The 25,512-nt window shown below is 37.1% G+C and overlaps 1 protein-coding gene across 3 annotated transcripts in view; it reads left to right on the top strand.

The window, feature by feature from the left end:
- Window positions 1–25,512, top strand: part of Pak1 (p21 (RAC1) activated kinase 1) — an 87,747-nt gene that overhangs the window by 4,673 nt on the left and 57,562 nt on the right. For 2 of the 3 annotated variants that reach the window (XM_010633297.2, XM_033764240.1), the window contains exon 2: window positions 14,236–14,449. In XM_010633297.2, coding sequence (XP_010631599.1) covers window positions 14,260–14,449 — 190 coding nt within the window. In that variant the 5' untranslated portion in view covers window positions 14,236–14,259. The remainder of the gene's footprint in view (window positions 1–14,235; window positions 14,450–25,512) is intronic. The other variant, XM_010633299.3, reaches the window with a different exon arrangement.

Here is a 25,512-nt window from a genome sequence, read left to right as displayed (position 1 = left end):
CTTGAATTTTACTTTCTCTCCCATGCTAGATCCAGTCTCTTAAGCCATTTGACTCTACCTTCCAGATATATTTTCTTTTGAACTACTTTCCTGTATCTACTGCCAGTATCTAAGCTACCATCAGTTTCTACCTGGATTATTGCAATCGCTTAATAATGGTCTCTCTCCTTTTCTTTTGTCCTCCTGTAGTCTATTCTGCTCTGCTGCTAGAGTGCTAGAGTGATATGTCTAAAACAAATCAAATCACTCCTCAGATACTTTTCATTGTCTTTATATAGTTGCTATAAAAATCTAGACTTTTTATGCTAGCCTGTAAGGCCGTGTACAATCTGACCTGTGGCTGTATCTGTAATTTCCATCTTCTATAATATTTCTCCTTGTTCATTCAATTCTAGTTTCTCTGGCCTTTTTGCTGGTTTTGGTGGCTAGTACATTCTCATCTAGGACATTGGTATTTACTGCTTCCTTTGCTTAAAGTGGTCTTCTTCCAGATATTACTGTAATTTGTTGTCTCATTTCACTTGTCTTAAGTGTTTCTTCCTCAGAGAATCCAGTCATGATCAACCCCCTTTCCCTATATTCGCACAGACATGAACTTCATATTGTGCTCCTATTTCTTTGTGTGCTTCTCTTTGTATACTATAAAGTTCATCAGTGTAGGAATTTTGTCTTTTTCAATTAGATTAGCACTGATACATTGTAGATTGACAATAAGTATCTGTTGAATGACTGTATATATCAAATGACTGAATATATCTAACAGAAAATGCATCATTGTACCCCAAAGAGAACATTCTGGGTGAAAAGAAGTGCAAGTGAAGGAATACAGGGAGAATTTTTTAGATGAGAAGAAGGAGAACATGGTTGCAGGCACAAGGAGACACATAGATTTTGGGGTAAGAAGATGGCATTTTCCTGCAAGAATTGTTTTTTTTTTTTTTCATTGATAGTTAAGCTCAGCAGCTAAAGGAGAGGATGAGTGGGACGATTTTCTAGGAAGATAATCATAACTTTTAAGTGAAAGCATTTAATCAGATTTTGTAATGTTCTCTATAGCATTGGCTGTTTCATTGTAGAAACAGTTGGAAAAAGAGTTAATTCAGGTATCCCAAAGCTGGGATTTTGCCAATTAAATTTTGGAAAGGAGAGGGAGGATTTTTTTTCCTGATGTTTGAGTAATTTTGATGGACTATGATTAGATAAAGAGAGACATAAAGGCAGAGGGACTTACGCATAGTTTGTAGTGGAAGCTCTTGAGCAAGTGAGCTATTGTTGTTCGGAGTACATATGACTCATTTGAGATATTCGAGTTGATGTACATTTTGGTGATCAGGTCCATGGTATAATCATGGGAATATGGACCAAGTTGGAAGTAAAGTCATAAAATGAAGTGGACACGGTGTTGATAGGATCATCATTGAAGCTGTTGTGGTCAGCTAGAATAGTAACTAGAGGGATACAGAAAGAGACTGTACAGGAACTAAATCCTTTGAGAGTCACAGGAAATGAGTAAGTAGGAAAGTGTGATAGTAGCCATTAGAGGCTATACAAGAGAAAATGGAGGGTTTTTTTTGTTTTGTTTTTTTTTTGGTCTTTTGAGATGGTCTCACTATGTAGTTGAGACTGACCTGGAACTCACTATGTGGCCCAGGCTAGTTTCGAACTCATGGTGATCCTCCCGCCTCAGCCTTCTGAGTGCTAGGATTACAGGCGTGTACCACCACTAAGAGGAAAGTAAAGAAATAGTTTGCAAATAGCACTGAAAATTAAGGACAAAGCCTATAGGCTAAGTGTGTTACAGAAGACATCCTTTAGTTGAGAGAGCTGCTAGAGAAGTTTTAGATTTTGGGATGCAAAGGTGAGTTATCCAATGACATGGGAAGTGCAGAAGAAATAGTAAAGGTTTCTAAAGTCAAGAGAAGGGTAGGGAATTTGGTCTGTTTAAAAGTTATACAGAAGGTGGGGACAAGAGTTTGGGTGATTTACAAGACTGAAGTATATGGACATTGGAGAGTTAGTTGGCTTAATCCTGATTATCTTTCAGAGGAGGGAGGGTGGTCTGTTCTTGTATTGTGGTTGTCAATCCTTTAGGAGAAACTATTCCTTTGAGGCAGCATGTGGCACTGTGGGAAATCACAGGTTATATTTAGAGAGCCATTGATTGGGGTCAACCAGTAGGAAACAATAGAATAGATACAGTGCTTCCTAGGAGTTTGAACCAGGGGTCTTTTTGTGTTTCCTTTTAGCTCTCAGACTAAAGCAGCCTCAAGTTTTCTCAATACATGTTATCAACTGCTAGATATGGAGGTTTGAAGCTTAAATTTGAATTTTTAGGGTAGGGCTTTGTTATGGTTTATGTTTAGATGTCCCCCCAAAGCCTCATGTGGATGAGGCAGAAGTTTCTTTTTCAGAGGTAGTTGAATCTGGAATGTATGATGCTGGGGTTAAGGGCATGTGATTACTAAACTACTACAAGTGATTAGTTTGGCACTGTCCTTAATCTCTGGTAGCCTGAGTAAGATAAAAGGGGCAGAAGGATGCTGTTAAACTGCTTGTTGCCTTTGCTGCCTTGTGTGTTTCATATTGTTTCTCCTCTGTGATGCTTGTTTGCCATCCCTGTCTTGGAGACAGCTGATTATGGACTGAAACCTCTAGGAACTGTAAACCAAATAAACCCCTTCCCTTTTAACTTTGTGTGTTGGGTATTTTGTCTCAGCAACGAGAGAAAAGTAACTAACACAGGTTTGCAGCAGCAGCAGCTCTGTTTTTTGAGAACAGGGTCTTGTTATGTTGCCCAGGCTGAACATGAACACCAGGGCTGAAACCATCCTCTACCTCAGCTTCTCAGATAACTAAGGGTATAGTTGTATACTACCACACCTGGCTTAAGTTTGAAATTTTGCCTTAACTGTTGGGAATAACTGGACTGGGGCTACTGGTCAGAAATTTCTCAAGATGGTAGAGTATATGTTATATGATCCATAGTGCTAGTCGCTATAAGTAACTAGTGACTGCAGGAATATTTGGAGTGAAGATACGTAGGGGTGTGTGTGCATGTGTGCATGTGCGTGCATGTGTGCATGTGCGTGCTTGTGTGTGTGTGTGTGTGTGTGTGTGTGTGTGTGTGTGTGTGTAAGTGTAAGTACTGGATCAGCCTGAGTGAATTTAGGTCTCTCCAAATCTCTGCCCTTTCTGACCCACTTTGTTGCCTCTTGGTATAACCTTTTGTTCATTCTGACTCAACTTATAATTAATGTTGAAATTGTGTTTTTAAGAGATCAGAATAGTCCAAAGTTAGACATGTCTTTATCAATTATTTCATTCAGTGAATTTAGATAAAATACATATCCCTATGGCTTTCATGTTCCCATAAAGTAAAAGTTTGGAACTGGCCAATTCTTCAAGATCCTTCAAGTTTCTGTTTCCAACAAACCAGGCCTCTTTAGAAAGTAAACTGTTCCTAATCACTCAGTTTGTAACATTTCTGTGCTGGGTAGTCTGTGAAAACATAGCGATTAATCACACTCAGTTTTGTACCTGTATTTACTCATTGCTTGGTGAAGACAAGAAATGTGGATTATAGTTAATATAGGATGGAATTTGGAAATTGTTCCATAGAAATATATATCAAATGTTACTAAATTCTCGGAAAAGATGGAATTAAGGGTCTGCTCCAAGGGTTTCACAGAGGAAGTGAGTCAACTTGGACTTAGAAGTTTGCTTGGCAGATAGGTTTGGACATTTTAGGCAGATAGAACAGTATTAGGCAAAGACAGGAGTATGAAAGCCTACTGAGCTGGAACGGATGTTTAGAAAATAGTAGAAATAAAACTAGAATAATAGGTGGGGAAGCAAACAAATATTTATCGGACATCTATTTTGTTCCAGGCAGTATGGTAGGTGCTTTTCTGGTTTATGCTTTTCAGTTCTCATGAAAATTCTCTATAAAAGTAGGTCTTATTTGTATTTTATGTTAAAAGGCAACAGAGGATCAGAAATTACTTTTGTAACAGCCCAGAAACAGCCTGTAGTTTTCTTCCCTGCTGCTCCAGCAGTTGCTATTTTGTTGCTAAACCTGAGTAAGTGGTTGGAGGCTGCATAGTGGGAGGTCTTTGACACATTAGAAGGACATCCCTCAGCAAATTCAAGCTGGCAGCATTCCAGTCTCCTGCCAAAGAAAACCTCATGGCACAACTTAATTAAATATCAGATTCTCATAAGCAAAGGAGTCAAGGGCATACAGTACTCTCTGGTCCTGCGTGGGGTGTTGGTTATGCCAGTTGCAGCTGCTTTGGGTTATTTGAAGTTAAGAAATGTCATTAGTATGTGTGGACTGGGTTTTATTTGTTTGTCTTTCTCTCTTTCATTTGAAATAATGGGCTGAGGACTTATCTTGAGATTATATTAGTGGTTATCTAGTCCATTTCTTTACCTTTAGAGGCAAAAGTGAAATGTGATGCAGTGGTTCTGTTACCACACAGAACTTTGAAGTTTCTGCCTGTGCTGCTCGCTAGGTATGTGTCTCTAGGTAATTGACAGAATCTCTTTTGTTTCTTTGGACTTGCTTACTGTGGATTTCCAGCACCTAACCTAGTGTGGCAAACAGTAAATGATAAATCTTTGTTTTAATGAACAAGAAAAATGATACTTCCCAAATAGATTTACAGGTTTTCTATAAAATAAAAAAAATGTCAGCTACAAGTGATGGCAGAAATCTTAGTTGTAAAGGTAATTAGTTCAGGAAGTTCTCTAGGGAAATTGTTCTTTAGGATTACAGCAGCTGTGTTAGTAAGTTTAGAGGATTGTCTGGAACTTCAAAATACCGTACTGTGAACTCAAGGCATTGCAGAATTCTCAGTCCAGATGGATAGCAGCTGGTCTCTTCCTCTAGGCAGCACCTCTTTTTTCTCATTGTTATCTCTCCACAGCCTTGTTTTTTCTTTTCTTCTTTTTTTGGGGGGATACTGGGATTGGGGATTCAATTCCTGCCCTTGCACTTGTGAGGCGGGCTGCGGAACCACTGAGCTAAATCCCTGGCCCACACAGCCTTGTCTTTAAAGCAATGTAATTTTAATCTTAACATGGGGCATTTATTGCCCAGTTCTAGAATTGCCTAGAAAGAGCCATTTTTTGTGACTAGTGTTATATGTGGTGCAGAACATAAAAGGCCCACAGTGATCTGCTGTGTCCCACTTTTTCATCATGACACTTTAATTATTTTATATTGCGTTCTACCCACTGTACTCTATCTTTGTTATTCTGGTAGTCTCTAATGGTCATTTGCCATCATCTTTCTCCATCAAAATTCATTTACTTCTTATCCATTTTTTCTAGGCCCGGTACTGTACCTATCCCAGGCTAATTAAATTGGAGACTATAGGAGAATTTAAGCATCATCTCTCATCACTATATAGGAAGAATTTCAAACATGGAAATAACTGTATAGTGAATACCTGTATACCCACTGCCTAAATTCTTTTTCATTAACACTGCACAATGAATAGCATTTTGGTCCATTAAGGAATGCGTATGCAACAGTATTCCCATAAGATTAAACTAGAGCTGAAAATTCCTTTCACCTACTGACATCAGAGCCATCATAATGTTATTGGGGTCATGCTGATATAAACAAACCTAATTTATAGTACATGGAGTTCTGTATAGTGTATAGTATTTAATAATGAAGATAGACAACTATTACTAATTTATGTATTATACTATATATTTTAATTATTTTGTAATGTACTTCTGTAAAATAATATGCTATGTTATGCTGGCAGCACCATCTTATATCTGATGCTTACTGCAAATCTTTTTTTTTTTTTTTTTTTTTTTTCCAGAGCTGGGGATTGAAACCAAGTCCTTGTGCATGCTAATGCTAGACAAGTACTCTATTACATCCCTAGCCCTACTGTGTCTCTTAATTGCATCAAGAGGCTATGGGTAACGGATTTATTTCGTCTAGGTTTATGAAGTATATCCTATGCTGATCAAATGATACATCCCAGAACATATCCCTGTTGTTAAGAGGTGTATGACTACTTTAGTCCAACCATTATATACTATATAGACATATTTAATTCCTATGTTCCTCCATTAGTCTTTTTTAAAAATGCATTTCAGAGTAAATTGAAGATATTGGTATACTTCCCACCACGCACTTATGCATTGGTGTTTTAAAAAACTCGCAGAGACTAGTAGTCCAACTATGATAGTCCAGAGTTAAAGACCACTAGTCTGACCTATTTGTTTTATAAACTGCTACTCTTTTTTTCAGCACTGAGCTATACCCTCAGCCCTTTTTGTTTGTTTATTTTTTTATTTTTGGTCCAGTTTTGGTATATGTGCTGCTGAAGTGAGCACTTGTTTATTTATTTTAATTTTGAGACAATGTCTTGCTAAATTGTCCAGCGTGGCTTTCAACTTGTGATCCTCCTGCCTCAGCCTCCCAAGTAGCTGGGATTATAGGCATGTATTACACAACACCCAGCTTAAGCAACATTGTGATTTTTCTATTTTTAAGATTTTTGTTTTTTTTTTTTGAGGAGGTTTGAAACAGAGTCTTACTACATAGCCCAGGCTGGCCTTGAACTTTGGTGATTTTCTTCCTCAGCCTCCAGAGTGCTGGGATTATGGACCATGCCTAGCACCATGCCTAGCCTGTTTTTTTTTTTTTTCTTTTTATTGAGTTTATTGGTACAATCTAGGTATACAATACAGTTACATTCATTATTGGAATCTAGCCTATTTTGTTTTTTGGGGTAGGGTCTTGCGATGTAGCTCAAAATGGCCTTGAATTCACTATGCAGCATAGGCTGTCCTTCAACCCGTAGTGATCCTCCTACCACAGTCTCCTGAGTGCTGGGATTATAGGAACCAGAGGTGGTTACTGTGGTTTTCTAAATCCTATTGTTTACTAGACTGAAAGCCTCTGAGGTGGTAATCTTATTCATTTATTTGTCTGTGTACATATTTACTTGTTCCTGGTTTCTAACGTAGCACCTTACATGTAAGTACTTAGTAAAAGTTTATTGATTTGAATGCACTTGAATGAAGAATCTGCAAGTGCACCAGATGTATAACTTTCATTTTGATTTTATATCCTGTTTATGCCATATGTGTGTGTGTGTGTGTGTGTGTGTGTGTGTGTGTGTGTGTATAAATATTTGAGGAACAAAATTTCATTTATCTTCTCTGGTAGACATTAGGTAAAGTCAATCAAATTCAGCACAGACATGCTTATATATTTTTATATTTGCCATTTGCTGTATTTGGCTAACAAACATAAATCAGAAGTAGTAAAGTTTAGGTCAGAAGTGGTTCATAAATAGGGGTTAGATTACCTTAAGAACAATATAGTTGGAAAATCTTTTGGCAGGGTGTAAAGATGAGATTTGAAGGGCAGAAGATATAGATCAGTAGTGGAGTGTTTGCCTAGTATGCACAAGGCCCTCAGTTCTATCCTCAGTACCACAAAAAAGATACTTGTTTTGTTTTAAAGGATGAATAAAGTAGGAAAGTTTAAAGAGGGTTTTATCTCTTATCTATTTTTAAATTCCTGTATCACTTTAGCCCATTTCTGCCTTTTCTTTGGACCTAGATATTCCTACTTCTCATTGAGGAGTTCAAATTAGATATCTAAGGTTGCTTCTGGCTTTGATGTTATATGCATCTTAAAATCTCTGATTTCTGTATTATCACCTACCTATCACTGGGACAAAATGTCTAACACTTGCAATTTAAAGGAGAGGTTTATTTTGGCCCACTGTTTCAGAGGGCTTAGTCCATGCATGGTCAGTTTGTTCCAAGGCAAAAAATAGTATGGCAGAAGGGTGTGGCAGAGGAAAACTGCTCAACTCATGGCATCCAGGGAGCAGAAAAAGTGGGAAGAACCAGGAAGAGAGCTGCACACCCTCCAAAGATGTGTCCTCAATTCCCTCCCTAACAGAACATTCAGCTATGAATTTATCAATGGATTAATCCATTGAATTAATTCCACATTAATTCAGTGGAATTCAAGGTGGTAGAATGGAAAGAAGTAGTTTTCAGTGATCTTTGAATCCCTATTCTTCATTTAGTGTCTGAAGTAGCTTACACATAGTAGCTACTTGAAGTGTTTTTTTCTTCCTGCCTTTTTATTTGTGGGGAATGAGAGGTGTTGGGGATTCATCCCAGGACCTTGAACATGCTAGGTAAGCACTCTCTACCATCGGCTCTCTTTCCCTTCTTTCTGTTTTAGCACTCTATCTGTGCTTTTCACAGCATGTTCAAGAGACACAAATCACTTCTCCTCCTTCACTGCCTCTTGACCACTATATCTAGAGACTGCATAGTGGAAAACATCAATCAAATTGCATCTCACAGGATAGGAACTTCTATAAGCTAATAAATAACAGAGCAGGACTTAAACCCAAACCTCTTAGTTTTATCCCAGTCATTGCTTGCTTATTTGCTTGCCTGCCTCCCTGCCTCCCTTCCTCCCTTCCTGCCTCCCTGCTAGTGGCCCTTTTCATCCTACATTTCTTATATAGCCGTTCAGATGATTTACAATTAATACTTTAGTGTAATTAGTTGCTTATAAATTATTAGGTTGCTGGAGCCTTTGGGACAATGGTAAAATGTGGTCAGTCTGTCTTTCTCTGTCTGTTTTATGTCTTTGTTGTCCAGAATGAATAAAAAGAGTGCTGCCTAAGCTTTCATTATAAATGTCCCCAGTCTAGCTTTTATACTGCAGTATGTCAGAAAATATTGCTTTTTTAAAAAAAATTCTCTCAGACCAGTGGCTTATGGAGACTGCTGGAAGATATAAGATCTGTTTACTCTCCTATTCAAGAGTTAAGTGTATGTCTTCTTTCTCTTCTCAGGGTGATGTTTTGGACCCACTTTCCTGTAAACAGGTTTTAAAATGTGCTAGTCATTATGCTGAAAATAGAACAAAATGACTAGTGAGAGGATCTGTGATTGTAAAGACAGAAAAGACTTGTAGAGAAATTATAGGAAAGGGCTTGTTGAAGGACTGCAGGGAAATTGGAAAGTAGCATAGAAACCCTAAGTCCAAGTAAGTTCAGGGGGCATTGATTAAGAGAGCACAAAACTGTGTTCTGTGAGTAGAGGTTGAAGGTACTGGAAATGTTTGACATTGGGAAAAATAGATTTGTGAAGTCTCAAACAGGTTATTTTAAGTATCTAAAGTTCTGTTTGGGAAACAGAACTTTGAGAAAGGTAGTAGGTTTTTTTTCAACTATGTATTTGTTTATTAGAAAAAAAGACAAATACTACATAGGATATTCATGTGGAGTTTTTTTTCTGCAGTGTAAGTGATGTTTTATCATTCAGTAAAAATATTTGTCATAAAAGAATCTTGGGGATGCTACTATAACTAGAATATTACATCACCTTACTGGACAGTATTTGTATTTTCTCATTTAGTCCCCATAACAGTATTTTAAAATAGATATTATCTCCTTTTTACAGGTAAAAATTTGTCTTGGCCAAAATGAATAACCAAATAATCTTACAAATAGTACTTATAATAATAATCTCAGGCTTCATGAGTTCACACGTGGTAACTAGCATTCATTTTATCATTGTACCCGAGTTCCAGTGATGAGTTATTACAACTCTGGCTCTATTTCACATAAAATATTTTTTATTTATAAGTATTCTGAGGTAGTTCTGTTGACTTCTGCTTATAGTGTTCTTCCTCAAAAACTGCATAGATCAGTCAAGCACATTTTTCAGGTAGGTACTTCCTTCTATCATTTCTCTTTTATTTTGCTCTTTTTTTTTTTTTGGTGCCGGGGATCAAACTCGGGTCTTTGAGTTTGCAAGGCAGGCGGCGGAACCTCTGAGCTAAATCCCTGGCCCGGTACTTCCTTCTTAATACCATAAATTGTTCTGTGTCGCCACTTTTACAGTTAACACTTCACTTACAGAAAAGGAAAATAAGACTTAGAGTGCCTAAGTGATTTTTCTGAGATCAAAAATAAAATTAAGTTTGGATGTTGGATAAAGCTAATACTCTATTCATTTTCTTATTCTAATCTAGCTGCTGTTCTTTTCAGTTTTGTTCGTGCTTATAAGCAACAGGAGAAACTTTATATTACATATTTATACCCTATCTAATATAATAAGCCTAAAAAAATTATTACAACGCACATTGCTTTCAGGATCAGATCTTTTAGCAGATGCCCGGGCTGGAATTTGTATTTTTTTCTCCTGAAGTTTCTTCTTTCTATCACATACTTTTTTATAGGCAGGTCTCACGCGGGACCTTCAGTGATCTCTGGCTCCGAGGGAGAAAAGGCACAATGGAAGAGCCTGGTGGTGGAAAGCTACTCGCAACGCGGTGGCTGGGAACAAGGGTAGCAATAGATAGTTCTGAGTAACACTAAGAGATAGGATTTAGGACTAACAGACAGAAGTAATATTTTTTATTTTTTTTCTGTTTATTTGTTTATTTAACATTTTTATTTATTATTTTTTCTCTGTCAGGCCTGAAGTTGGGGATTTAGAAATACATAAGATACGAGCTTTTTTTTTTTTCTGCAATAAGATCTTGCTATGTAGTCCAGGCTGGCCTTGAGCTCACTATGCAGTTTAGACTCACAGTGATCCTTCTGCCTTTGTCTCCCAAGTGCAGGGATTATAGATGTGCCCCACCATGCCTAGCTATGAACTTTGTTCTGAAAGAGTTCATAGTCTAAGGTCTGACAGAGGAGGAGCAAGAAGTAGTAGCAAAGCATTAACAAATAATTGCAGTGCAGTAAGACATAGATAGAACTTAATGTAGGCCAGAACTCTTTAAATGAAGTGACCAAAGGTAGAATAGGCTGTCTTTTGAGATTACAAGTGGTACTTTGATTTCAAGTGAATTTAATTCTACAATTCATGTTGCAATGAATCGGTCGTGAAATCAGATTCATTGGTTAGGTTCATTGTTGACCTTGTGGGGATTTGATGTGGTTCGTGACCAAATTGGTTTGCGTCTAGAATCCTGGAAAGAATTAAGTTCGTGAACTGAGGTACATAGGTTTCCTGTCATAGGAGGTTTTCAAGCAAAGGTAGGATGACCTAGGCTGGAATATGACAAAAAGGTTCAAATAGTAGACTTTAATAGTTTTTGGTTGTAAGTAATTAGGAATCACTTTGAAAATGAAGCTCTATCCCCAGGGAATTCTCTACTATAATAAAAATAAAAAACAAATAAAAAAACCTATATCGGAAAGGTTTGTTGAAGCCTTTCTTGGGTTATAGATCTAAAAGGGAGTTATGTTCAATGAGGCTGTTGATTGAAAGACCTGAGAGGCCAAGAAGGGCTTGATTAGGTTATCAGGTGGCTGCAGGGATGTAATTTTAGAACAGGGATCCTTGAGTGGTATGTTTGAGAACTGAGACACTTGACCCTCTCTTGGGGGAGCTGAAGGACCTGAATTTGGGTGGAAGGGAGAGCAGGGGCAAATTTGGGAAGTGAAGCTGGAAGAAATGGATAAAAAACACGCTACCCAGAGCGTCAGTCTAGATTAACAAAATTACCCTTGCTTGCTTGATTGCTTAAAGAAAAAATAAGATGGAGTTCATTTGCCAGAGGTGGGCCAAGATGAATTACAAAAAGAAGTGCAGTTTGAGTTTCACCTTAGAAGATGAGTAAGAGCCAGGAAAAAAGATTACAGGTAAAAGCCTGTAATCTCAGCACTTGGGAGGCTGAGGCCGATTGCTATGAAGTTGGAGGTCAGCCTAGGTTACATAGTGAATTCAAGGCCACCCTGAATTACAGAGCAAGACTCTGTTTCCAAAAAAAAAAAATGTGAGGAAGATTTTTATTAGTCAGATTAACATTTTCTTCCCATTTCCCAGTATCTATTACACATTTTGGTCAGAGAAGGGAGAAATCAATGACAGGAAGGATGGCCGTGTGTGTGTGTGTCTGTGTGTGTGTGTGTGTAACAATATTTGGCATGCTGGGAGTATAGCTTAGTGGTAGAATGCATGCTTACATGTATGAGGCTCAGGGTTTGAGCCTCTGGGAAAAAAAAGGAAAAGAAAGCATACTTGGCAAATTAAGGAAAACAAAGATTTCTGGGGCATAATTTGAATGTGGACTGTTTCTAGGTGTGGTGGCTTAGTTTGTAAGGCAGATTCACATTAGCTTGTGAGGGACTGATAATTTCATTTCTTCTACTAAACTCCTTAAAGGCCAAGGTATGCATCCTTGCATAAACTATATTAATTAAAATATTTATCAAGTCTGCTGTAAGTTAGATATTGTATAGGAGTACACTGTTGGTTAGAAAAGATGACAAAATTGGGCCCCAGTGAAAAGAAATGTCATAACCCGGAAATGGAGATGCCATGGAATGTGAAGAAGCAGACATCTAACTTCAAGGATGTCAGGACAAGCAACAGAAGAATTAAGCCACAGAAGATGCGTGAATTCTCAAATTGGCTTTCTAGCCAGAGGAAACAGCTGTGCAAAGGAATGGATGTGTGATAACTATGACATATATAAAAAGTAGTTGGAAAAATTGGTGTGATTGGAGTGTAGGGAGAATTAGAGGGAGCAGTAGGATGGGAAATGAAACTGATGGATTGACTGGGCCTCTAAAAGAAGCTAAAGAATTTTAGTTTTTATTCTGCTGTGTCAGTTGAAGGTCTTTCACGTAAAGGAGTGGTGTGTTTTAAGATCACTAATAGCTCCTGGAGAAAAGACTGAGGAAAAAGCTAGATGTAGAGAATCAGTAGCTTCATATATTAGAAAATACTATGAGGACCCTTATATATTTTGTTCATAGCATTTCAGTTAATTGATTTCTGAAGCAATGATACTCAAATATGGCAAGCATTGGAATTACTAGTTTTCAAAATATAGAATTTTTGCCTTAACCTGTCCATATTAAGTCAAAGTTTAGGGGAGTTAGGCATCTATATTTCTAAAATGTTTTTAGTGATTATTACGCTTTTTTTTTGAAGCCTATAATCTCTATAGCGTTGTTGTGTTTAATTTTAAGGAGTTCTTATTTAAAATAAACTTTTTAAAAATATTTCTATAGCATGAATAAATAATGAGAAACTAAAAACTGGATACATTCATATTTATTCATTATTAAAAACAATTATTTTTAGGTAATAATGTCTGTCTTCATTAAAATTATTGCTAGTATGTGATAGAGATATTTTTCTTTCTTTTAGATTTTCTTTCTTTTTTATTCCAGAGGCATTGGAGATTATCAGTAACTTAAGCATGATGGTTATTGCATTGACCATCATATATTTAGAGTGAGATGGAATTTTAGGGAATAGAGGTACTAGAGAGATGGTACAGTCCAGAGGGAGCAAACTTTTCCTAAAAAGGGCCAAATAGTAAATATTGTAGTCTCTGTTGCAATTACTCGACTCTGCTGGTGTACCTTAAAGAAGCCATAGACAATGTAATGAATGAATGTGGCTGAGTTCCAGTAGAACTACTTACAGAAAGAGCACGTTTGTTGACCCTTGATATATATTCCATTGTAGAGAAGAAAAGTATAACTTGCCTCCTGTTATAAAGTTAGAGGCTGTTAGAGAACTCATTGTGTGGCATGCTTGCTGTTAGCAGTTTTATTTAATGTTCACATAGCTAAATTAGTGAAACCTAACAGATTGGGGCAGGCATTTCTTTAAAGCTAGTAAATGTTATTAGGTTTCCCTCTCAGTATTTTTTTTTTTTTTGCTTGCTTTTGATTTTTGAGACCCAGTGCCTAAATAAATAAAGAAAGAAATAAGTGAATAGCTTCAGGTTGTCCAAAATCAGGCAAGAGCATAATTATTCTCTTGGAATTCTGTTGCAATATAAAAAGTACAGAACACTATGTAGTTAAGACTGACCTGGAACTATGTAACCCACGCTGGTCTCGAACTCACAGTGATCCTCCTGCCTCAGCCTCCCAAGTGCTGAGATTACAGGAATGCACCATCCCACTCAGTATTGTGAGGACAGATTTCTGCTTTCTAGCTAAATCTTGGTGGTTAACTATATTTTCCAGCTTCTTGAGTATGGAAATGGAGAGAAAAACAATTGGAGTTTTCAGCAGTGTTTGGTATACAGAGGGTATTTATATCTGTGAGTGCTTTTGAGCGAATAGGCCAGCAATATTCATGGTGTGAGTGGAGGGGCTATGTAATTTTAAGTCCTTAAGAACTTTTACATACGTTTCCTTTTGCTCAAAAATAATTAAAGTTATGTCTTTCTGGTTCTAGTAGCTGCTGCTGCTGGTGGTGACAATGTCAAACAACGGCCTGGACATTCAAGACAAGCCCCCAGCCCCTCCCATGAGAAACACCAGCACTATGATTGGAGCTGGTAGCAAAGACACTGGAACCCTAAATCATGGTTCGAAACCTTTGCCTCCAAACCCAGAGGAGAAGAAAAAGAAGGACCGATTTTACCGATCCATCTTACCTGGAGATAAAAGTACAGTACTTTGTTTCTTTCTTATCATTTTTATGCTGAAAGAAAAAAAATTTGTAACTTGGATAAAAGATCTATTTTTCCTAAACTTAATTTTCCTTAACACCTTTTATTGTGTTAAATATTTCCTCTGTTTTTACTTCCTAAACTGGCTGAAGCCTCTGGAAAACAGATCTGTTTTGTACTCTTCATATTGGAACAGAATTCCAAGAGAATAATTATGCTCTTGTCAGATTTTCGACAACCTGAAGCTATTTATTTACTTACTTATTTACTTACTACTTATTTATTTTGGTACTGAGTCTCAAATTCAGGACCTTGTGCTTCTGAGGCAGGCACGGCACCACTGAGTTAAATCCCTAGCCCAATTTACTCACTTTTTAAGTTCTTAAGCTGTATATGAAATCACAAAACAAGAAATTCTGAAATGTCTTTATTTGAAAAATTTCCCCCAAATTAGTTTTATTTGGAATGCCTTCTTTCCAAATTCCTGATTGCCTTTCTTTCATTCGTATCTCCTGGTCCCCACACTCAGATTTAGGGATTAAGTGTCAGTAAGAATACCATGGAATGGCTGAGAAAAGGAAACAAAGGTAACTAGGACTCACCATGAGTTCACTGTGAGTAAGTTATACTAGGCAGCTTCATTTCCTTTTTAATACAACTTCTAGAAGAGTAATCAGTATTTTAAAACATGTCTGAAAAATCATTGGCATCTTTTATGGAAAGGTAGTGGAAAGTTGAGGTTTGGGTATTCACATGGATAGGTGGCTTTTGTTTGACCCCAAAAATGTTAAGTGACTCTTAATTTCTCAATTTTGTTTGCAGAGCCCTGTTCTTGTGGTATACTAAAGAAATTGGCTATCTATAAATATAAAGAGCTTCAGATTCAGATGGCCTGGTTCATCCCTTAACAGTTCTGTGACCTCAGTATGTCAGTTAACTCCTTTGACCTTTAGTTTCCTATCTTTCAACTTGAGCTAATTTCTTACAGCAGGGTTCTGAAGAGTACATTCAAATTTCCTAATACAGTACCTTCTATACATGAAGAATTTAAATGTTAATTCTTTTTCTCTTTTTTGTTGATGACTAGAAACTGGGAAGCATAGCTAGTAAACTACATAAACATAACAGATTCTGAAACAGGGAAACAAATATATAAAGTACAGTGATGAATTACAGACATATCTCACATTGTAGAAAAGTACCACTGCGTAATTACTAATTAAGTTAGGTAGGTAATTGTATCATTAACCAAATAGGGAACACATGAACAATGAACAAATTGGGGGGCTGGTGGTTGAAGAACAAAGAAGATAATGACTGGACAGAGTATATTGATGCGTAATAGGCAGATCTCACATATAGCAGATATGTGTTAAATAACTGAAATGAATATTTGAACTGTTGAGGACTATTAGTGGATACTTTGGTTTAGGATCCTCCCTCCATTGGAACTTTTTCCTACATATATAGACACTCTTTTAATTGTTCAGTGTAAATATGTGTCTATTTTTGATATTGCACTCTCTTGGCCAGTGTTCTTGATCTCTGTAAATAAGATTTTCAGCTCAAGTTTTCACATACAGTGAAAGAGGACTTTATAAATCAAAAAGTGTAAGTGTTTCCTAAACGACTCAAACTGTGAAGGATAAAATTTCTGACTAATAGGTATAATCAAAAGTTTTATGTTTCAAGGGACACCATCAAGAAAGTAAAAAGATAGTCCACAAAACAGATAATTTCCCCAAATTATGTATTTTATAAGGACTTACATCTAAAATATATGAAGAACTCAACAACCAAAAACCTAATTTAGAAACAGGCAAAGTATCTAAATATACTTCTCTCCAAAGAGGATACACATATGGCAAATAAGCACATGAAACCCCAAAGTCATTAGCCATCAGAGAAATAATCACTCAAAACCACCACACCCTGGTGGTACATGCCTGTGATCCCAACACTCAGGAGTTTGAGTCAGAGGATCACTGTGAGTTTGAGGCCAGCTTGGGTTATGTAGTAAGTTCAAAGATAGCCTCAACTACATAGTGAGTCCAAAAAAAAAAAGACAACTAAAACAAAAAAACAAAACAACACAATGACATATCATGTCATACCCACTAGACTGACTACAATAAAAGATATCAAATATTGGTGAGATTGTAGAGATATTGTACCCTCATAATTGCTGGTAACAATGTAAAATGGTTCAGCTACTATGGAAGACAATCTGGCAGTCCCTCACAAGGTTAAATGTAGAGATACTGTATGACTTAGAAGTTCCTCCAAAGGGGAGTACAACATGTCCATATATACAACTTATACATGAATGTTCACAACAGCAGCACTAGTCATAATAACCCCAAAGTGGAAACAAGTATTCATCAATAGATAAATAAAATGTAGTATAGCCATACAATGAAATATTACAGTGGTCCCTTGATTCATGAACACTTCTGGTCGTCCAGTTTGGTTTTCAAAAGTGTTTAGCAAAATTTTGCTTCTGTTCATGAACTCCACATCAGTGACAAACACAGCTGTGGCCATCTTCCCCAAAATAATAAAACAAATTAAGTTTTGTGATCTGAGGTACAACTGTATTTGGTAACGAAAAGAAATGAAGTCCTGAGCCATGATACAACATGGGTCAATCTTGAAAACACTATGTTAAGTGAAGAAGCCAGTCACATAGGGTTACAGTGTAGGATTCCATTTATGTGAAATGTCTGGAAAGGCAGCTCCATAGACACAAAGTTTATTAGCAGTTGCCTAGAGGTACGAGTGGGGAGAGGCAAATGGGACTAGGAGGTGATGCCTAAGAGCTGGGATTTCCTTTTGAAGTGATGAAAGTGCCCTAAAATTTGCTAAAGTTTGCTCAGCTCTGTGAATTTTATAGACATTGAATTGCATGCTACTATGAATTTTATTGTGTATGTATCTATAAATAGTGAATTACATCTCAGTAAAACAATTTTTGGAAAAAGAATTCCTGCCTGAAATAACAGATCCTTCAGACATCACTGGAACTGAAAGGACAATTAATTTTATATGGTGGATGGCAAAGTGAGGGTCTTAGAAGAATTATATATGGATATGTTGTACTTCTCTTTGGAGGAACTTCTAAGTCACAATCCTGGTTTTCCCATAAATTGGCTGCCTGTTTTGGGTCAGTTACTTTTCTATAGACTTCAGTGCCTTCATCTGAAGAAATGGGAGAGTCAGTGCTGCAGACATGCTCAGTTGCTTTTGGTTTTGAAATCCTATAATTATGTAAATGAAGTATTACAAAGATACCATTGCATCAGACTTGTCTATATAGGTGAACAGAAAGTAGGCCATTGTAAAGTAGTTTAATCAGTGAAAGAGCTAAAGACCCAGAGGTTCTTCTGGAAATTCTAGCTGAGTAACCTGAGGCCAAATCTGTTCTGAAGATAAATCTCATAGGATCAAGGTGAAAGCTGCAACTCTGTAGATTTGAAAGCATAAGGGTAGAAAATAGAGTTATACACTGTAATCCCAGCACTCGGGAGGCTGAGGCAGGAGGATCACTCTGAGTTTGAGTCCAGTCTGTGTTGCATAGTGAGTTCCAGGTCAGTCTCCATGACATAGTGAGACCCTGTCTCAAAAAACCAAAAAAAAAAAAAAAAAGAGCTATAAGATATTCTTGCAAAATGATCTTATAATAACCTCTCTCTAATTACAGATTTTTTTATAGATTGCCTGAGCACATTGGTTTCATCACTTTGCTTTAAGACTTTTGAAAGCTATTATTAATGCAAATATCAAAATGAAGTAAGACTGAGGTTTTCGTTTTGTTTGCAGCCTTTATTCACCAACTTAGTCCTATAGTAGCAAGTTATACAGCAGTGTTGGCAGTCTTGGAGTCGGTGTGTCTTTCATATAGTATTTGAGAATCTATACCAGTTGAGTAGAGAAATGGTCTAGAACTGGATTTAGAGAACCTAGATTGATTCCTGCTTCTGGCATTTAACTCTGTGATTTACTTTTTAAAATATCGTTTAATTCCTCATTTTTAATGTGGGAATAATTATAATTTCTACCCACCCTCTATTGTTAGTAGGCTTTTATCTGTCATTTGACATAGTGAATGTTAAAAGCATTTTCTGAACTGTAAGCACAACACTGTACAAATGTGAAGTATTTTTTTAAAGGACGTGTCATTTATTATTATTTATTTATTTATTCATTCATTCATTCATTCATTCATTTATTCATTTATTTATTTATTTATTTATTTATTTATTTATACATACATACATACATACATACATACATACATACATACATACATACATACCAGGGATTGAACTCTGGATCTCGCGCTTGCAAAGCATGCGGCAGAACCACTGAGCTAAATCCCTGGCCCTCACTTATTTTTTTACTTGAAAGCCACACCAACTCTGTTCTGCTGGGAGGTTGAAGCTTGGAGAATAGTAAATTTCTCAGCGTCTCTCCCACAGATTGAATGTGGGAGGGATGAGTATGGAACTAAGTCTTCCTAAATTATTTATTACATAATAACATACTACTGTATCTCTGTTAGTTCTAAGCTCTCGAACCTTGTTAAATATTGGAGTCACTCATGGTGCTTTAAAAGAAATTACAGATGTTTGGTCCCATCTAAAGTTTTGGAGTCAGAATTTCTAGAGGGGTTGAAAGAAGAGCTCTCTGTAGGCTGCAGTAGCAGTTGAGATCTGAGCTGGCAGTGGGTAGGTTGTCTGTGGGCATTACCTAACGCTGACCTCCAGCAAGGCCACATTGTATGCCTGAGGGATGCATAAATGATTGGAAGGAAAAGCTGTAATTGAAGACCTATAATAGGTAGTGCTGAGTTGCAGAATTCCATGTGGGAAAGTCTGGTTCCTGTGGTTGGGATCTGGAGACTTTGGTTTATTCTAAGAAGTCTTGCAGCATTTAGCTTGGAATCTTTTCCTGGCTGTACTTCACAACCAAAGTGGAATTCTCTGAGCTTGGGAAGAGTTTAGCAAAGTTAATTTTAACACTGGACTACGTCAGTGTTTATCTCTCCAATTTTGGAACATTTTACTGCCTTGTACTCAGCTCAGCTGAGCCAATGGAAGATGTGATTTAAAAATAATTAAAAAATAAAATTTGGCCAATTTTTTGTGCTAAAATGTTGATGGCTCTGTTGAAACGTGGGATTTTGCAGGGTCACCTTCTTTCAAAGCTGTCAGAAAGCCAAGTGGACTAGACCACACATAGGATTAACATTTCACTTTTATTTTCTCAAACCTAAGAGCTCTAATGGCATGATGACAGAGATTCTTTTTTTCTTTTGTATCCTTAGCCACATATCCTCTGTCTTAATGAATGAATTGAGAAATTTTACTCTTGACACTTTCCAGTATTAATGATAAATCATGTTTATAAATGTCTTTAGTTTACAAAGCCATATATTTTATTAACCTGATCCTTAAGATTAGTACTTTCAGTAGAACTGATAATGGCTAGTCCTATGAACTTATTTTCAAACAACTTTTTCATTTAATAGTGTTTATTCTACCACTTACTGATATATTCATTTAGTCTGCATTATGGGAGAGGTTTGCATATAGAAGAACCTATAAAGCTTAGCACAGTGGTGCATGCAAACATTACAAGGTGCAGATGTAGTTCAGGCTGGCCTTGAACTCACTGTGTAGCCTAGGCTGGCCTTGGACTAGTGGTGATCCTTCTGCCTCAGCCTCCCAAGTGCTGGGATTACAGGCATGTGTCACCAGCCTGGCAGGAGGATTGCTATTGTTAAAAGAGTTAGAGGCCAGTTTGGGTAATTTAGCACTGATCCCCGTCTCTAAAAAAATGAAGCTCTGCCTGAGGCTTGAGCTCTTGAGGGTGTTACCACTCCAATCCCTTACTTTGTGACCTGTAGTTAATTGCTCTGCCTTTATTAACCTCAGTTATCTTACCTGTTAAGTAATAATATTTATCTCATAGAATTACTGAAAGGCATGTAATACTAAAGATATGAAAAGTGCTTTCTTGTCAATAGTTGTTAGTATTTTTGGTGGCAGTCTTGTGTTACTATAATTGCTTACAGTCATTATTTTCTTTTGTAAACTATGATTAACAGAATTGTTAAGAGATTTACAAAATGGCAAGTTTAACAGGATTCTTCCAAGATGGGATTAAAGAATGGCTTGTTCTCTCCCTAAATATAGGCTGCATTTCCTGTTGCTTGTAGTTAAAGGCAGCTCCAGATTAATAGTTTTGGGCACTCAGACTAGGCAGGCACAGGGGCAAGTTTGCCAAGAAGTTCTTAAGAGTTCTCTCTAATGTCAGAAGCAGGATTCTGAGCTCTAGATATGGGTCAGGTCCTCTGGGATAAATAGTATATTTGAAACAGAGGCCAAAAAGAATAGTCTCTTGGGCCTGGGGATTTAGCGGCACCAAGAATAGACTCTTGGTGCCGCTGCCTGCTTCATAAGCGCAAGGTCTAGAGTTCGATCCCCAGTACCAAAGAAAAAAAAAAAGAAAAAAGAAAAAAAAAACGAATAGCCTCTTAAACCTTCAAATCTTAAATGCTGTTCATTTCTCTCATACTTTAACCCTTTCTCATTTACCTTTCCTTTTCTTTCTTCCCCTCTTGGTTTCTCATAATTCACTTATATAGTGAACAACTATCAGAAATACTAGTATATGTATATGATATTTTAGAACTTAAGTTTATTTACCAACTGTTCAAGATTTCCAAGGAAGTACTCACCGAACCTCCCTGGGCATCCATTTCGTTCTCATCTGTAAATGAATTAAGTTGAACTAACCTTTGTAAGGTCGCATAGGATATGATTCTTACAGGTCTTCCACTGAATTTTTGTCTTTTTATACAAAATTGCACACTTCCAAAGTATACAATTTAAGGAGTTACCACTACATCTGTAAGGTATGATTGAAATACATGGTGAACTTTAAATTTATGACACTAAAAGATACATTGTCATTAATTCCCCTGAAAATACTACCCTTTGCTTCAAACACATTTGTCTCACCATTCTTGCCATTTAAAAAAAGTTTAAAAAATTTTTTTTGATTAGTATTTGAAGTACATAATGTTTACATTCCTTGTGTGGAGTTGAAAAGTGTACATAACACAATTTAATTCCTTTTTCATCCTCTTTCCCGTACTTTCCTCTCCCCTCTCTTCATCTCTTGATCACCTTCCAGTTTGAGAAAGATGTTTCCTTACTTCCTATTACCTATCTTATTTTGCTCTTTATTTATAATTTGGGTTTCTCATATAAGAGAAGCATGTGATATTTAAACTTGTGTGTCTTATCTGTTTCAGTTAACATTATGGTCTCAGAGTACATCTATTTTCCTAAAAAATTTATTTTTCTTTATGGCAGAGTAGTACTCTATTGTGACTAAATACCACATTTTCTTTATCCATTCATCTGCTGGTGGGCATATAGGCTGTTTCCAAGATTTAGCTAGTATGAATTGTGCTGCTGTAAATATGGTGATGCACTTATCACTATAATATAATATCTTTAATTTACTCTTTTGGGAAGATACCTAGAAGGGGAATAGCTAGGTCAAATGAGATTTCTAGTTTTAGATTTTTGAGGTATCTATATACTGATTTCTGTAATTGTTGTACTATGTTCCCACCAACAATGTAGAAGGGAACCTTTTTCCTGACAGCCTCCTCAGCATTTGTTATTATTTGATATCTTGATGAAGGCCATTCTTTCTTTAATAAGATGGAATCTCAGTGTTGTTTTACTTTGCAATTTCTCTAATGTCCAGAGATGTCAAGCATTTCTTCATGGGTTTATTGGCCATTTGTACTTCTGTGAAGTGTCTATTGATACCACTTACCCATTTTTTAATTGGGTCTTTTATTTTGGGAGGTCTAATTTTTAACTTCTATCTTTATTCTAGATATCAGTCCTCTGTTTAGGAATAGCTGGAAACCCCCCACCCCATTCTCTGATGGTTATTGCTTTTGCTGTGCAGAGCTTTTTAATTTGATATGATTCCCATTTGTTGATTTTTGGTACTATTTGCTGTGCAACCAAGGTTCTGTTTTGTCATTGTTAGCTTCATTGTCTCTCTCTAGGATATCATTCAGAATTTTTTGGAGTGCTAGTTTGGTAGTCATGAATTTCTTCAGGTGCTCTTTATCATGAAAATAACTTATTTCCTTATCAATTTTTTTGCTTTGGTACTGGGGATCAAACTCAGGACCTTGTGATTTCAAGGCAGGCGGCAGCACCACTGAGCTAAATCTCCAGCCCTCCTCTTATCAATTTTGAAAGATCGTTTTGCAGAATATATCATCCTGAGTTGGAAATTATTTTCTTTTAGAACTTGAAACTCTTAAGATCTCCTGCCCTCTCAGGTTTGTGTTGAGAAGTCTGCTGTAATTCTAATAGGTTTACCTTTATAAATTATTTGTTGCTTTTAAGATTCAGTTCTTGTGTTGAGCTTCTGGGACTTTGTCTATGACGTCATGGATAGGTTCTTTACTAATTGTGGCTATTTGTGGACCTGTACACCTCACTTATCCATATGTTAAATTCTTTACCCTTACATGAAAAGTTTTCTGCTATTATTTTAATAACATATTTTATGCTATTTGTGATATCTTCTAATTTTTCACTAATTCCATGTAATCTTAGTCTTCTTTGCATCATCTATGAGGTATTGAATCCATTTTTTGTGTTCTCTTGTTTTTAAGACATCTCTCATTACTTGGTCACCAACAACAACCCTGTCTTCTAGTTCTGACACTCTGTTCTCACATTGGTCACTTCTGTCAATACTTTTGATAGACTATTTAATCTCCTGAATTTCTTCTTTGAATTACTTCTGTGAAGTGTCTGTTGATACCACTTACCCATTTTTTGATTGGGTCTTTTATTTTGGGTGGTCTAATTTTTTGACTTCTATCTTTATTCTAGATATCAGTCCTCTGAGGAATAGCTGGCAATTTTTTTATGGACTCAGATTCTTTTCTATGCTGTCATTCATGTTTTGCATCATTTTGTTTAGCACTGCTAGCTTTTTATTAGTGTTTCTGTAGACTCACCGATTGTTTCGTTTATTTGGCCCAGCATCTGTTTATTTACATCTTCTGTGAGTTTGCCAGATGTCTTATTGATCTGTTTTGTTATCTCCCTGATGAAATCTGGATGTGTCACTTTTGGTTACCTCCTCTTTGATACTCCATGGATTAACTTTGGTGGATTTGTGAGTTCTTGGAGACATTTTGTTGGCTTGCCTTCTCATGTTTGTTTTTGTGTTGAAGCTTATGGATTGATTGTAGTGGAAATCTTTGTGTCTAGTATGGATATTTCTTCAGTTAATGTCTACTTTGGCTAATTGCTGGCCTTCACCTCTGTCCCAGCATCCAACCACCTTTTTGGCGGGGGATGGGAGGTTGCAGAGGTTTCTGGTTCTTCAGAAATGGGCCCACAGTATTGTTAATGACCCCAAGGCAATCCAGATATTGGCATCCCAAGAAAACCAGTTAATAGCAACAGCTATGTCACCTTGGCTGTAGTAATAAAATCAGCATCAATTATAGTCTCAACTACGAACTGAGTATTGACATACCCTAGGAACCAGTATACCACCTTTGAGCATAGAAAAGAGATCTATAATTACAGTATGACCACTAAGACAAGCCAAATACTAACCTACTGTTATGAAACAACTTTATCTCTATAAACATTAGTACGGTATTCAACAACAATATGTAGAGATTCATAGAGCTTAGTAGTTATACTAGTAAAGGTAGAGAGGTAAGGAACCAGAGAATGAAAAATTTGAGAAATTAGTCAAGATATGTGGAGGAGAGAAAAATAAGATAGGGAATCCAACTGAAGAGTAAATGAAAATTAGTAGTGTTAGAGAATAGTTGCAGGAAATGACAAACATGAAAAAGAAGATGCACAGAGAGTAAATGAAAGGAAATGAATGTAAGAGGGAAAAAAGTGGAAAGGGGAATACAGAAAAGGAGAGGAAAAATGGTAGGAAAAAGTCCCCAATCCCCCCCAAACCCAGTGAAGTGTTGCTGGCGGAGACAGGCCTGACTCTCCTGACAATGCAGATGGTTGTGGAAAAATCAGAGACAGAAAGCCTTGAAGCAAAGTTGTATTTTTTTTCAGCAAGCATGCGAGTGTGCATCTGTCTTCTCTCAGACAGGCAGGGGTGCCTGAAATGGAGCCACCAATGAAGGGGGGCTCAAGATGTTGATTTTATAGTAATCGGGGGTCTATCCTGTCTCTGGGCTAAGGGCGACCCCACTTGATTGGTTAATTGGTTGACTTACTAGGGACAACAGGGAAGGATCTTTTGGGGCCTGTTACTCCTTAGGGTCAAGGTTTTTTTTCCTTTTGATCTTACCAAATCAAGCTTTGTAGGGTACAGCGTGAAGAGGAGGTGCAATTGCAGACTGTCAGCTTTTCATGGGTGATTAAGCCTGTTCTGCCAACTATCTGAACTCCTTCACTGGGGGCCTCCCCTCATGTCTCCCAGCCTACAGGTCTCTATCCCTACAGAAGGAAAGATAAAAATAATAAAAATTGAAAAATTAAAAAAAGATCAAGCCAGGGAGTAGTTTCCTCCCAAAATCTGTGCTTTGGGATCCAGCCAGTCTCAGTTTTCCCTGCCTAGCTTTAAGGTGTGTGGGATTTTGAGATACCCTCCCTGCATCAGAGGCCCTTCTGTCCATTTACCCCAGATTGTGGTTACCATCCAAATCCAGGCATGTTCTTTGTCCCATTTGTAGATGGGAAGCAAGCTAAGCCCTCTGTCCTCTGCTGGATGTAGCCTGCAGGGCAGGGCTTCAAATGGACTGTTGGACTTGATGTTCATTAGTTATTGGTTCTGGTTGCTCCCTACTCTCCCTCAGTGTTGTCCTCATTCAGGATCAGGTCAGTTGGTTAGTACTCATCTCTGCCTCCCTGTGCCAAGGGGAAGCAAAATGTAGAGCCATCTTGGAGTTGGTGGATGGTCTCACTCGTGTCAGGGCAGGGACACTGTAAGTCTGTTGCAGACCTGCTTGCTTGTATCAC

This window comes from Fukomys damarensis, unplaced genomic scaffold (genome assembly GCF_012274545.1).
Source record: "Fukomys damarensis isolate Sample0158 unplaced genomic scaffold, DMR_v1.0_HiC HiC_scaffold_16, whole genome shotgun sequence".
Classification (NCBI taxonomy): domain Eukaryota; kingdom Metazoa; phylum Chordata; class Mammalia; order Rodentia; family Bathyergidae; genus Fukomys; species Fukomys damarensis.
The sequence above is the reverse complement of the archived record's forward strand: the minus strand, read 5'-3'. Positions and strand labels throughout refer to the sequence as shown.